Source organism: Eucyclogobius newberryi, unplaced genomic scaffold (genome assembly GCF_026437365.1).
Source record: "Eucyclogobius newberryi isolate DKJ021-1_F unplaced genomic scaffold, fEucNew1.0.hap1 SCAF_217, whole genome shotgun sequence".
Classification (NCBI taxonomy): domain Eukaryota; kingdom Metazoa; phylum Chordata; class Actinopteri; order Gobiiformes; family Gobiidae; genus Eucyclogobius; species Eucyclogobius newberryi.
This window is the reverse complement of record NW_027315854.1, coordinates 10917-25000: the sequence shown is the minus strand read 5'-3', so window position 1 is coordinate 25000 and position 14084 is coordinate 10917. Positions and strand designations below refer to the sequence as shown.

The following is a 14084-nucleotide window of genomic DNA, read 5'->3' as shown; positions in this document are numbered from 1 at the left end:
TGTTGAATGGATAGTAGTCGCCTGTAAATTATATGCTGCTATCCCTGTCGGAGCCGTTAATAAAACGCTGACATTATCAGGACTATGTAGGGGCCAATAACCGAGACGCCTCATATTGAATCGCTCTAATCAGGTGACTTTTCCCAGTGCCTGCTCCACCCGTAATAAAAACGTGTAATGGGTCAGGGTTCTTGCCTGCAACTTTCTCTAAGCAAAATTGCCGTATTTTGTAAAAAATAGACAGCTGTTGCTCGTTCAGAGTTCTCACAAGTGAAAGACCCTCTTTACGACTCATGACATTTGCTTTCTCCACATGACCAATTTGCTGATTGCTCACGGCCAAGTCGGGAATGGGCTCTTGCTCATGCTCAGAGTTAACTCCCTGCATCTTCTCTCTGTTCTCCTCCTTTGACTCCAACCTCTCAACTTCCTGCTCTGGGCAGAGCAAGCCCCATGCATCCTCTAAGACGTCATCACCGTCCATCTGCTCCTGGACCTCCTCCAGGTCCTCAGTCGCAAGTTCAAAGCAACACCTGTTTGAATCAACAATCGATTTAACGGTATGTAGGGACCCGTCACTCAAACGAACTTCTCCGTTTTTATAAAATTCCTCAAACGTATCATACGGAGGCGGCTTAAGGTCAGCCTCAATGCGATATGGCAGGAATAACTGAAGGATACTTTGATGAAATAACTCTGTAACTTTAGTCTCAGAAAACCGCGCATAACGGAGGACTGCAGGCTTGGTCCGTGTTCTCTTAGTAATTGCACCCAAACCATTTTGTAACATAATTGGCTTTTTACATTTGTCAGATGGACAAAGTAAGCGATATTCGGATACCAATGTCGCAATGCACATGTCATTAAATGTCTCGTTATGTGGTCTACCCAAGTAACGATCAATCGTGTTTCTCATCCAAATATCGTCCGGCCTTTCCTCATCTATTTCACTTATGGGTCTGCTCATGCGAACGATATTATTGCCTGTTGGAATGAATTCAACCTTGCGTGAAAACTCTTTAAGATGCATCCCTGGTATTACACGATAGACAGCTTCCTGCGCAGAGACATCTCGATTATGAAGATAAACGCTGCCTAATTTTTTAAATGCCTCTTTTGCACTAAGATTACCTTTGGAAGCTTCTTTTTGCGCAAACCCATTTCTCTTTCTGATTTGGAAATATATGAAATAATGTACACGACACAAGCCCACGCATTTACAACAAACTGGATATCCATGTTGGCATTCCAGCAAATGAATAACTTCTCGTTGTAGTTATTAATCCAGACTTCGTCGAGTTCCCTGGCCAAAACTATGTGTGTGTGTCCGCCTAAAACACTGTAGACTTGTTCAAAAGTGAACTGCGATAACCCCAAGGACGCAAACAAATCCTGAGCACTAAGAGACAGGTTATTTTCATCAAGAGTAGCCTTCTTAAGCGCAGTCATAATAACTTCAGCTTGTTCCCTTGTAACAAGTGGGACAGATTCAGGGTCCAGCTGTTTAATAAACGTACGCGTCGATATCGGGCGGGGAAAATTAAAACGGCACACCTTTTTACCTTTCCTACATGTTTTGGAGTGACGTTTGGAATGCTGCTGCACCGAAGTAACTTTTTCCAATACATTTGGGTCTGAGGGTCGTTTACACGTGACATATTGATCCACAAAGTTCAGGACCTCCTCGTCAGTGTTGACACCAAGTTTAGGGGGGTTCTCTACCCAAAAGAGGGCGTGGCAATGTGGGCTACCTCTCTGCTGGAATTCTACACGATAGAAATAATCGATGATTTTACCGATGGGCTGAGCTGGTGCCAAAATAACTTTACGCAAAAATCGGCGCCAACGGGAGTCAAACATGCGAGCCGCGGTTACAGGGTGACGACGCAAAAGGTCACATCTCTCAGCCCAGTCCAAATCTGCACCCTCCGGGTACCACCTTCCTGCTTTAAGAGTGTTTTCAGTAGGCTTGGCCACCGCAGATCTGCAGAGCTAAATGAACAAAACCACGTCGGAATACCGAGCTGACGAATGGTTGCAAACAAATTTTTTTGTGCCAATTGCCAGAAGAGCGGTGTTCCTCTTATAGCCGTCATAAATCGATAACCATTATCAAACTGTAGTAAATCTTGTAAAGTTCCTTCACCTGCAGCAGCATTACCAGAACCGGAATGTCCCTTCCGCAAAGCTATGGACACTTTTGACACAACCTGCTCAACCTCCAACATGTATAATGCCAAAAAGAGAAACTTAAATTTTTCTGCAAATCTGCCATCCACATGCATTAGTCGGTTAACAAAATATCGGCACAAGGTTAAACGTGTTTTCCGAGGGGTATGAAACGTATTGCGTCCAAAGCATTTAGCTTCATTTTCTTTATCCTTTAACAAACTTACCGGGCTGTTACCCTCAGCCGGAGCTAAATTTAAAACACCTTCAAAATAGTGGTCAAGAGCCTCCTGCCCTATATCAGCAGGCATGAAGAATGTGTCCTGGTACATGCAATGCCGCTGTCGATCATGGACAAGCTCATCATCCAATTCGGCTTGCTCCTGCTCCACCTGATTAGCCATTAAATCCATGTCCGCTCGCGTACCCATAGCCGCTACGTTAACGTCCGCTCCCGTACCCATAGCCGCTACGTTAACGTCCGCTCCCGTACCCATAGCCGCTACGTTAACGTCCGCTCGCGTACCCATAGCCGCTACGTTAACGTCCGCTCCCGTACCCATAGCCGCTACGTTAACGTCCGCTCCCGTATCCATAGCCGCTACGTTAACGTCCGCTCCCGTACCCATAGCCGCTACGTTAACGTCCGCTCCCGTATCCATAGCCGCTACGTTAACGTCCGCTCCCGTACCCATAGCCGCTACGTTAACGTCCGCTCCCGTATCCATAGCCGCTACGTTAACGTCCGCTCGCGTACCCATAGCCGCTACGTTAACGTCCGCTCCCGTATCCATAGCCGCTACGTTAACGTCCGCTCCCGTACCCATAGCCGCTACGTTAACGTCCGCTCCCGTATCCATAGCCGCTACGTTAACGTCCGCTCCCGTACCCATAGCCGCTACGTTAACGTCCGCTCCCGTATCCATAGCCGCTACGTTAACGTCCGCTCGCGTACCCATAGCCGCTACGTTAACGTCCGCTCCCGTATCCATAGCCGCTACGTTAACGTCCGCTCCCGTATCCATAGCCGCTACGTTAACGTCCGCTCCCGTACCCATAGCCGCTACGTTAACGTCCGCTCCCGTACCCATAGCCGCTACGTTAACGTCCGCTCCCGTACCCATAGCCGCTACGTTAACGTCCGCTCCCGTATCCATAGCCGCTACGTTAACGTCCGCTCGCGTACCCATAGCCGCTACGTTAACGTCCGCTCGCGTACCCATAGCCGCTACGTTAACGTCCGCTCCCGTATCCATAGCCGCTACGTTAACGTCCGCTCGCGTACCCATAGCCGCTACGTTAACGTCCGCTCGCGTACCCATAGCCGCTACGTTAACGTCCGCTCCCGTACCCATAGCCGCTACGTTAACGTCCGCTCGCGTACCCATAGCCGCTACGTTAACGTCCGCTCCCGTATCCATAGCCGCTACGTTAACGTCCGCTCCCGTATCCATAGCCGCTACGTTAACGTCCGCTCCCGTACCCATAGCCGCTACGTTAACGTCCGCTCCCGTATCCATAGCCGCTACGTTAACGTCCGCTCCCGTACCCATAGCCGCTACGTTAACGTCCGCTCGCGTACCCATAGCCGCTACGTTAACGTCCGCTCCCGTACCCATAGCCGCTACGTTAACGTCCGCTCGCGTACCCATAGCCGCTACGTTAACGTCCGCTCCCGTATCCATAGCCGCTACGTTAACGTCCGCTCCCGTACCCATAGCCGCTACGTTAACGTCCGCTCCCGTACCCATAGCCGCTACGTTAACGTCCGCTCCCGTATCCATAGCCGCTACGTTAACGTCCGCTCCCGTATCCATAGCCGCTACGTTAACGTCCGCTCCCGTATCCATAGCCGCTACGTTAACGTCCGCTCCCGTATCCATAGCCGCTACGTTAACGTCCGCTCCCGTATCCATAGCCGCTACGTTAACGTCCGCTCCCGTACCCATAGCCGCTACGTTAACGTCCGCTCCCGTACCCATAGCCGCTACGTTAACGTCCGCTCCCGTATCCATAGCCGCTACGTTAACGTCCGCTCCCGTACCCATAGCCGCTACGTTAACGTCCGCTCCCGTACCCATAGCCGCTACGTTAACGTCCGCTCCCGTACCCATAGCCGCTACGTTAACGTCCGCTCCCGTATCCATAGCCGCTACGTTAACGTCCGCTCCCGTATCCATAGCTTCCTGTTCTTCCCTCTCAAACTCATTAACCCACTCCTCATTAAAATCAATGTCTATATAATATCGATTGTTTCTTTTAAGAAACTCAATGGCCCTCCGCACACGCTCTGTATCCACATACTGATACTCGTATTATAAGAAAGTTTGCGCTTAAGTTTTACCGGTAACAAACAACCGTCCATATTGCTACGCGGCAAGAGCTTTACGGTCTCAGTAATTCGGGAGGGGACACAAGTCGAAGGACCATGCGCTCCTCGTTGACCCCCCTTTGGCAAGGCTAGAACTTGCATAAAATGTATATTAAGTGCCACTATATGCTGTTCAACGGTGTTCAAGCACGCAAGTTCGGGTGGAATGTCGTCCAGTTGTAAATTATTGACTGAACTTTCAGCTGGCATTTCACCTTTACAGAGTTTGGAGTTACATGTGTAGCAGATCCATAAACTACCTCTGCGATCCAAGAGGGGGCATGGAGTTGGACACTTTTGGTCGCATGTATGTAAATAAGCCTCTGAGATACAGGCATCAGCTACAGCAGCACATTTAGGTTTAGCCATAAAGTCTTCCTTTTTACAAGGTAAGACCTGGTTCTTAAATAAGAGTTTTAAACACACACAACAAACATATTCTGGACCATCTTCAACTTCCTTTATGAATTGTTCCATGACAAAAGTGAAGTTTTCCAGTTTTTGTTTCAATTGTTTTTTACTTTTTGTGTATGCTTCTCGAGTTTTATTTTTAAATTGCTCATTATGGCGGTATTTTTGTTCAACAAGTGCTTTAACTTTTTGTTTATGAAGGGGATTGGTCTTGTACTTTTGTTTACTGGCTGCTTTGACATTTTGTTTGTGTTGTACATTAGCTTTATATTTGTTAATGCTGGCAGCTTTAAGTTTGTTTTGATATTGTAAATTAGCTTTATATTTGTTAATGCTGGCAGCTTTAAGTTTGTTTTGATATTGTAAATTAGCTTTATATTTGTTAATGCTGGCAGCTTTAAGTTTGTTTTGATATTGTAAATTAGCTTTATATTTGTTAATGCTGGCAGCTTTAAGTTTGTTTTGATATTGTAAATTAGCTTTATATTTGTTAATGCTGGCAGCTTTAAGTTTGTTTTGATATTGTAAATTAGCTTTATATTTGTTAATGCTGGCAGCTTTAAGTTTGTTTTGATATTGTAAATTAGCTTTATATTTGTTAATGCTGGCAGCTTTAAGTTTGTTTTGATATTGTAAATTAGCTTTATATTTGTTAATGCTGGCAGCTTTAAGTTTGTTTTGATATTGTAAATTAGCTTTATATTTGTTAATGCTGGCAGCTTTAAGTTTGTTTTGATATTGTAAATTAGCTTCATATTTGTTAATGCTGGCAGCTTTAAGTTTGTTTTGATATTGTACATTAGCTTTATATTTGTTAATGCTGGCAGCTTTAAGTTTGTTTTGATATTGTAAATTAGCTTTATATTTGTTAATGCTGGCAGCTTTAAGTTTGTTTTGATATTGTAAATTAGCTTTATATTTGTTAATGCTGGCAGCTTTAAGTTTGTTTTGATATTGTAAATTTGCTTTATATTTGTTAATGCTGGCAGCTTTAAGTTTGTTTTGATATTGTACATTAGCTTTATATTTGTTAATGCTGGCAGCTTTAAGTTTGCATTGATATTGTGAATCAATGCTGTATTTATTTTTAAATGTTGCTTTAACTTTTTCTCGATAATGCATATTGGTTATATATTTATGCATAGTTGCAGTCTTTATTTGATTTCCATAGTCTATATTCACATTATATTTATGTTTCTTTGCAGCCTTTTTCCCTTCTCTATACTCTACATCAAGTTTGTATCGTACCAAACAACGTTGTTTAACTTGTTCCCGTTGTTGTATATATTTTTGCTTTACTGTCTGTTTGATCACATCATGATGTTTGTTGTATGTGTTTTTCTGACTCTTTTTCTTTTTCTTTAGCATGTACTTTGATAACGCAGTTTTTTTGATTGTACTTATGTCATCATTATCTGTTGGATTAACTAGTGATTGGGCATCTTCATTTTTAGATCGAATATGGTAGCCTTTCAATGGTAATGCAGAGAATTGGCAGCATTCATAACAACCGTGAGTAATAGGTTGTTTGACGCAAGTTACAGTTTCATAATGATTATTAATATTTTCCAGGTAAATGCCTTTGGTTGACAAAGGCTCAGTAGTACAGCTGTATTTCAGCCAGTGTCCGTTATATAAAGTATAGACATTTACGCCTAAATAATCCGCGGCGGCATGGATTTCAAGTTCTGTGGCCCATGTGCCAACCAGACGCATTTTTGTCGCACTGATATATTGTTCAACAGACAAGTGGCCTTCGCGCAAAAGGGTTTTGTATTTTTGAGCGTCATTTTGGAGCTGTTTAACAATCGCAAGTCTAATTTTCCGATGATATTTTTGCGTGCCACTAATTGCCTGCGAAACAGCGCGAAAGAAACAATTACCATCCGCAACAATTTTGTCTTTTTGACACGGCGTTCCCAGTGGCCCTATAGTTTCAGGATCTGCTACACCAAACTTCAGAAACTCTGCCTTTAGGAGTTTGCACAAATCTTTGCAAACACCTTCACCAATAGGATTGAAGAACAGGGCTTTGTCTTGAACACCAGTGCACAGCACATCGAAATCACCGTCTGTGTCTTTCGTAGTTTTAAATGCATCTTGGGGTACAGAAGAAACTTCTGCAGACTTTTTACGCTTTAAACCCTGGCTGGTGGTTGGGGTTACAGAAGGAGAAACTTCTGAAGGCTTTCTGCGCTTTAAACCCCTACGGCTGGTGGTTGAGGTTACAGAAGAAGCATCTTCTGCGGGCTCTTCACCCTTTAAATCCATCAGACTAGCGATTGGGGGAACAGATGGAGAAACGTCTGCTGGCTCTTTGGTTGTGGTTACAGAGGTAGAAACTTCTGCAGGCTCTCTGCGCTTTAAGCCACTCAGACCATTTGGACTTGCAGGAGACGCTTTGGTCGCTTTACGCTTCAAACCCCTCACACTAGTGGATGGGGTAACAGAAGGTGTAACTCCTGGAGGAGCTCTGCTCTTTAAACCCCTCACACTAGTGGATGGGGTAACAGAAGGAGTAACTCCTGGAGGAGCTCTGCTCTTTGAACCCCTCACACTAGTGGATGGGGTAACAGAAGGAGTAACTCCTGGGGGAGCTCTGCTCTTTAAACCCCTCACACTAGTGGATGGGGTAACAGAAGGAGTAACTCCTGGGGGAGCTCTGCTCTTTAAACCCCTCACACTAGTGGATGGGGTAACAGAAGGTGTAACTCCTGGAGGAGCTCTGCTCTTTGAACCCCTCACACTAGTGGATGGGGTAACAGAAGGAGTAACTCCTGGAGGAGCTCTGCTCTTTGAACCCCTCACACTAGTGGATGGGGTAACAGAAGGAGTAACTCCTGGGGGAGCTCTGCTCTTTAAACCCCTCACACCATCGGCAACAACAACATCAACGCCAGTAATCTCAAATGGTTTTGAAACGTCTTCATAACCGCCAGCCAAAGCACTAAAATGACTGGACACAGCATCAATGCTTTTAAAATACACAACCACGCTCTTACCATCATAGTGTACCAAACCATCAGCACCGCGCGAATGTGAGTCGACCACTGCATATCGACCATTTTGTTTAATAACTGCGCAAGTGGTACCACCGAGCGTGAAAAGACATGTGTCATACAACGCAAACACCTGTTCTAAACCACAATCTAAGGTCACGCACAAGCCCACATCAATCATGTCGCTCTTTTCAACGTTTACATCTCCGGCAAGTGAATCACTGAAAGCAAATCTGAAACAACGGCCATCTACAACCCACGCAGTTGGCAACTCCGAAACAAGTAGCAAGCCTTTAGTAAATCCACCTTGACGACGCTTCTTGTACAGTTCATCCCCGAGTTTCAAAACCCTGTCTAAATGCCTCTGTTCCCATGAAAACACACTGGACACTGTGTGCTTGGCTAAAGCCACCAGTGAAATCGCCACACACTGTAGACCGGCAAAAAGGAACCTGCGATCATTCTGATTAAGGCTACCCCTAACCGCAGGAGGTAAAACATCAAGCTGGGACTTAGCTTTGTTGTCAGCTGGTGGGATGCTGTGTAGGGAAGGCTGACTGGTCACAGGAGGGCTGAGGCAAGGAGAAGGTTGTCTGCCGTATGTGGTCTTGGGAGGGCGGTGTGGAGAAGGCTGGGTTACTGGTGGGGGGCTGGTCTTCTTGAGAAGGACAACAACATTAGCGTCTTCAAATTACACAGATTGTCTATTCAGTCTTACTGCAATACAAAAGGTTTTGTTTCTGCTGCCGTAATATTTAAATAAATTAAACAATTAAGTTTGGACTTAAGTTGCAAAATGGACAAATTTGAATGACTATGGACCAAATGGGACTCATATCATGAATAATATGAGGCGAAAAGGTCTTTAGTCATCTTTTATTTTTGATTTCATATCTTATTTATTTCAGGGACAGTGCATACTAATAAAAATATGCCAGAATTAGCCAACATTCTATTTTTCATATGTAATCAGCCTAAAAACAGGGAATAAAGAAATGACTTTCTGTTTGAGCAAAACCAAAGTTATAAAATAAAAACAAAAAAATAAAAAGTATAATTAAGAATACACTAGCACTTCAGAAGCCTCTTATGACGACGACACAATCAAGGCAGTTCACGTCGCCCGGATCGGCGTCACCGGGGCCCCATCCTGGAGCCAGGCCTGGGATGGGTGCTCCATGGCGAGCGCCTGGTGGCCGGGTCTTACCCCACGGGGCCCGGCCGGGCACAGCCCGAAAGAGCGACGTGGGGCCGCCCTCCCGTGGGCCCACCACCCGCAGGAGGATCCATAGGGGGCCGGTGCAGAGAGATCTGGGCGGCAGTCGACGGCAGGGGCCTCGGCGACCAGATCTCCGGACACAGAGACTAACTCTGGGGACATGGAATGTCACCTCGCTGGGGGGGAAAGAGCCTGAGCTTGTGCGGGAGGTTGAGCGATACCGACTAGATATAGTCGGCCTCACCTCCACGCACAGTTTGGGCTCTGGAACCCATCTCCTCGAGAGGGGCTGGACGCTCCACTTCTCTGGTGTTGCCCGCGGGGAGAGGCGGCGGGCTGGTGTGGGCTTGCTGATAGCCCCTCAGCTCAGCCGCCACGTGTTGGAGTTTACCCCGGTGAACGAGAGGGTCGCGTCCCTCCGCCTTCGGGTGGGGGACAGGTCTCTCACTGTTGTGGCGGCCTACGGGCCGAACAGCAGTGCAGAGTACCCGGCCTTCTTGGAGTCCTTGGGAGGGGTACTGGACAGTGCACCGACCGGGGACTCCGTTGTTCTACTGGGGGACTTCAACGCCCACGTGGGCAATGACAGTGACACCTGGAGAGGGGTGATCGGGAAGAACGGCTTCCCCGATCTGAACCCGAGCGGTGTTCAGTTATTGGACTTCTGTGCTAGCCACGGATTGTCCATAACGAACACCATGTTCAAGCACAAGGGTGTCCATCAGTGCACGTGGCACCAGGACACCCTAGGCCGGAGGTCAATGATCGACTTAGTTGTCGTGTCATCAGACCTCCGGCCGCGTGTCTTGGACACTCGGGTGAAGAGAGGGGCAGAGTTGTCAACCGATCACCACCTGGTGGTGAGTTGGATCCGCTGGCGGAGGAGGAAGCCGGACAGACTTGGCAGACCCAAGCGCATTGTGAGGGTCTGTTGGGAACGTCTAGTGGAGCCCTCTGTCAGTAGGGTATTCAACTCGCACCTCCGGGAGAGCTTCTCCCATGTCCCGGGGGAGGCTGGGGACATTGAGTCCGAGTGGACCATGTTCTCCGCCTCCATTGTTGATGCGGCTGCTCGGAGCTGTGGTCGCAAGGTCTCCGGTGCCTGTCGTGGCGGCAACCCCCGAACCCGGTGGTGGACACCGGAAGTAAGGGATGCCGTCAGACTAAAGAAGGAGGCCTATCAGGCCACTCTGGCTTGTAGGTCTCCGGAGGTCATCGACGGGTATCGGCAGGCCAAGCGAGCCGCGGCTCGTGCTGTCGCAGAGGCAAAAACCCGGGCCTGGGAGGAGTTCGGGGAGGCCATGGAGGAGGACTATCGGTCGGCACCAAAGAAATTCTGGCAAACCGTCCGGCGCCTCAGGAAGGGGAAGCAGTGTCTCACAAACACCGTTTACGGTGCGGGTGGAGGCCTGCTGACCTCGACTGGGGATGTCGTCGGACGGTGGAAGGAATACTTTGAGGATCTCCTTAATCCCTCAGTCACGTCTTCTGAAGAGGAAGTAGAGACCGGGGACTCGGAGGCTGGCTCATCCATCACCCAAGCTGAAGTCACTGAGGTTGTCCGCAAACTCCTCGGTGGCAGGGCTCCGGGGGTGGATGAGATCCGCCCTGAGTACCTAAAGTATCTGGATGTTGTAGGACTGTCTTGGTTGACACGTCTCTGCAACATCGCGTGGCGTTCGGGGACCGTGCCTCTGGACTGGCAGACCGGGGTGGTGGTCCCTCTGTTCAAGAAGGGGGACCGGAGGGTGTGTTCCAACTACAGAGGGATCACACTCCTCAGCCTCCCGGGTAAGGTCTATTCCAAGGTACTGGAGAGGAGAATCCGACCGATAGTCGAACCTCGGATTCAGGAGGAGCAGAGTGGTTTTCGTCCCGGTCGTGGAACACTGGACCAGCTCTATACCCTCCATCGGGTGCTCGAGGGTTCATGGGAGTTTGCCCAACCAGTCCACATGTGCTTTGTGGATCTGGAGAAGGCTTTTGACCGTGTCCCTCGGGGTGTCCTTTGGGGGGTGCTCCGGGAGTACGGGGTCCGGGGCCCTTTGCTCAGGGCTGTCCGGTCCCTGTATGACCGGAGCAGGAGCTGTGTTCGCATTGCCGGCAGTAAGTCAGACCTGTTCCCAGTGCATGTTGGACTCCGCCAGGGCTGCCCTGTGTCACCGGTTCTGTTCATAATTTTTATGGACAGAATTTCTAGGCGCAGTCAGGGGTCGGAGGGTGTCCGGTTTGGGGACCACAGGATCTCATCTCTGCTGTTTGCAGACGATGTTGTCCTGATGGCTCCATCAAACCCGGACCTGCAACATGCACTGGGACGGTTTGCAGCCGAGTGTGAAGCGGCTGGGATGAGAATCAGCACCTCCAAATCCGAGGCCATGGTTCTCGACCGGAAAAAGGTGGCTTGCCCTCTCCAGGTGGGTGGGGTGTCCTTGCCCCAAGTGGAGGAGTTCAAGTATCTCGGGGTCTTGTTCACGAGTGAGGGAAGGATGGAGCGTGAGATCGACAGGCGGATCGGTGCAGCGGCTGCAGTGATGCAGTCGCTGCATCGGACCGTTGTGGTAAAGAGGGAGCTGAGCCGAAAGGCAAAGCTCTCTATTTACCGGTCGGTCTACGTTCCTACCCTCACCTATGGTCATGAGCTTTGGGTAGTGACCGAAAGAACAAGATCGCGGATACAAGCGGTCGAAATGAGTTTCCTCCGCCGGGTGGCTGGGCGCTCCCTTAGAGATAAGGTGAGGAGCTCGGCCACACGGGGGGAGCTCGGAGTAGAGCCGCTGCTCCTCCACGTCGAGAGGAGCCAGCTGAGGTGGCTCGGGCATCTGTTCCGGATGCCTCCTGGGCGCCTCCCTCGGGAGGTGTTTCAGGCATGTCCCACCGGGAAGAGGCCCCGGGGAAGACCCAGGACACGCTGGAGAGACTATGTCTCTCGGCTGGCCTGGGAACGCCTCGGGATCCCCCCGGAGGAGTTAGAGGAAGTGTCTGGGGAGAAGGAAGTCTGGGAGTCCCTGCTCAGACTGCTGCCCCCGCGACCCGGCCCCGGATAAAGCGGCAGAAGATGGATGGATGGATGGATGGAAGAATACACTAGCAATTAAGTATAAATAAACCATATTAACTCCCCTGGTCTGTCAACATCCCTGGGGTCTCCTCCACATCTCCCACCTGTAGCCACAAACAACAAATATGTATTACATTACATTCTGTACAAACTTCATTAAAAAACAAGAATAAAAAACAAACCTTGTCCTCCAGCAAAGTGTCCATCAAGACCACACTAGTGGGGGACGTCCCTGGTGTCACGTCTTCCACAACTGCCACCGCCTAGAAACAATTTAACATTATGAATAGGTAACAAACCATAAAACATTATGAAGCTCTTTAAACCCACACAAACCTGGTCCTCCTCCATCTCTGAGGAGCTGGCAGGTGAGCCGGGTCTCACCTCCAGAGCAGGTGCTGCCTCAGTCTGTGTAAAGAAAAGTTGCTTTTAGTCAACGTGTTTTCTAATCATTAACAGGGCAAATTAGGGATGTGCAATATTGGAAGAATCTAATTGCGACATTTTGGATAAGAATTTAATTAGATTCACGATTTGTTTCATTTAAGTTTCAACAATGGGATTGGGTTAATAGTTCACACTTAAACTTAAAGACTGAAATACGCAGATGAGCTGATAATCTATTAGACTCACACATCTAAACCATTGTTTGGCAGAATAATACAAATACCAAAAACTGTAGTCTTTGTGAGTTGCTAATTAGGTCCATTTAAAAATTGTGATTACAATTAGATTGAGGTTAATTTGGCGTGGCTAAAACAGTCTAAATGTGAACGGAATCAGGACTTGAGCCGTGCAGAGACTGGAAAAAGCAGCACTAAAGCAGTTTTATACAAATACTAAACAACGTCTAAACCAGAACTAAAGTAAGTCAAAAGCTGAACTGAAGCAGGACTAAAAAAACAGTTCTATACCAATACTTAAAGTTTGAAGCAGAATTAAATCACAACTAAAGCCTATAGCTGGTTTAAAGTAAGGCTACAAAAGGACTAAGCAGGACTACACGGCATGGGGAAAATATGCAAGTCCAAATTTTCTTACAAGAATTACAATTAGATTTATGATAAATCTAATCTATGTTTTAACAATAACATTCTGTTGAAAGTTTACATTTAAGTCTAGAATGTAAAGTCTGAGTGTAAAGTCTCACCTGCCGCTGGGAGCAACGTCGCTTTGAGGCAGCAGGTTTGAATGTCTCTCGCGCGACATCCTCCTCCATCCCAGATGTGGAGGTGACGGGTGTTTGGCCTTTCACCACGTCTGCATAGGAGGGGCGGGCAGGTGAGCGACCTCTCACCTCCAAAACCGCCTACAGAATCACACACACACACATGAGGAGTGGCATCTTGACATGTAAATATGAGCACATTGACACCGACATGGCCCCCCTCTGATGCGGGTGAGGTGCTGGAAGGTGAGCGGGGTCTCACCTCCACACGGGGAAAGGAGCGTGAACGTGAGCGGCGGTCCCTCACTTCCACAACAGGCTATAAAACACAAAACATAAGTGAGTTGTTATAAATGTCAGACATTAAATACATGCGTTCATGCCACACCCACCGTCTGCTCCTCTGTCCCCGATGTAATGGGAGGTGAGCAGGAGGGGCTCACCTCCTCAGCCATTGCCTCGACCGCTCCCCTGGGCTGGCACCTCCGGGCAACAGCTTTACGACGTCTCGCGTGAGGCGTCTTTTTAAAAAGGAAAAAGGTAACTTCTTTAAACATTTGCTACATCAAAGCATAACATCATTTTACACAACTCATGAGGAATTACCTTCTTTCCCTTTGGAAAGCTGCGACTTGACTTCACAAAGCCAAGGCGAGATGGAACAATCTTGTTCATCTCCATCAAGA

General features: G+C 48.0%; 2 protein-coding genes and 1 long non-coding RNA gene across 3 annotated transcripts; all 3 read right to left on the bottom strand.

Moving 5' to 3' along the window:
• Positions 1-1792: 1792 nt before the first annotated feature.
• Positions 1793-2930, bottom strand: LOC140371343 (uncharacterized). Its single transcript, XM_072458451.1, has one exon. It carries the CDS (start codon positions 2928-2930, stop codon positions 1872-1874), a length of 1059 nt encoding a protein of 352 aa, XP_072314552.1. The 3' UTR covers positions 1793-1871.
• A 5-nt stretch (positions 2931-2935) lies between these two features.
• LOC140371342 (uncharacterized) lies at positions 2936-12581 on the bottom strand. The gene is given in 5 exon segments (XM_072458450.1): positions 2936-2968; positions 3633-4486; positions 4489-8608; positions 12413-12493; positions 12567-12581. Coding segments are annotated over 5 exon segments (5103 nt in total).
• Positions 12582-13445: 864 nt separating this feature from the next.
• On the bottom strand, positions 13446-13875 carry LOC140371340 (uncharacterized). The gene is made up of 3 exons (XR_011928452.1): positions 13791-13875; positions 13610-13717; positions 13446-13539 (listed from the first exon to the last, which is right to left on the bottom strand). It is a non-coding gene; the product is annotated as an uncharacterized lncRNA (long non-coding RNA).
• Between the last annotated feature and the right edge of the window lie 209 nt (positions 13876-14084).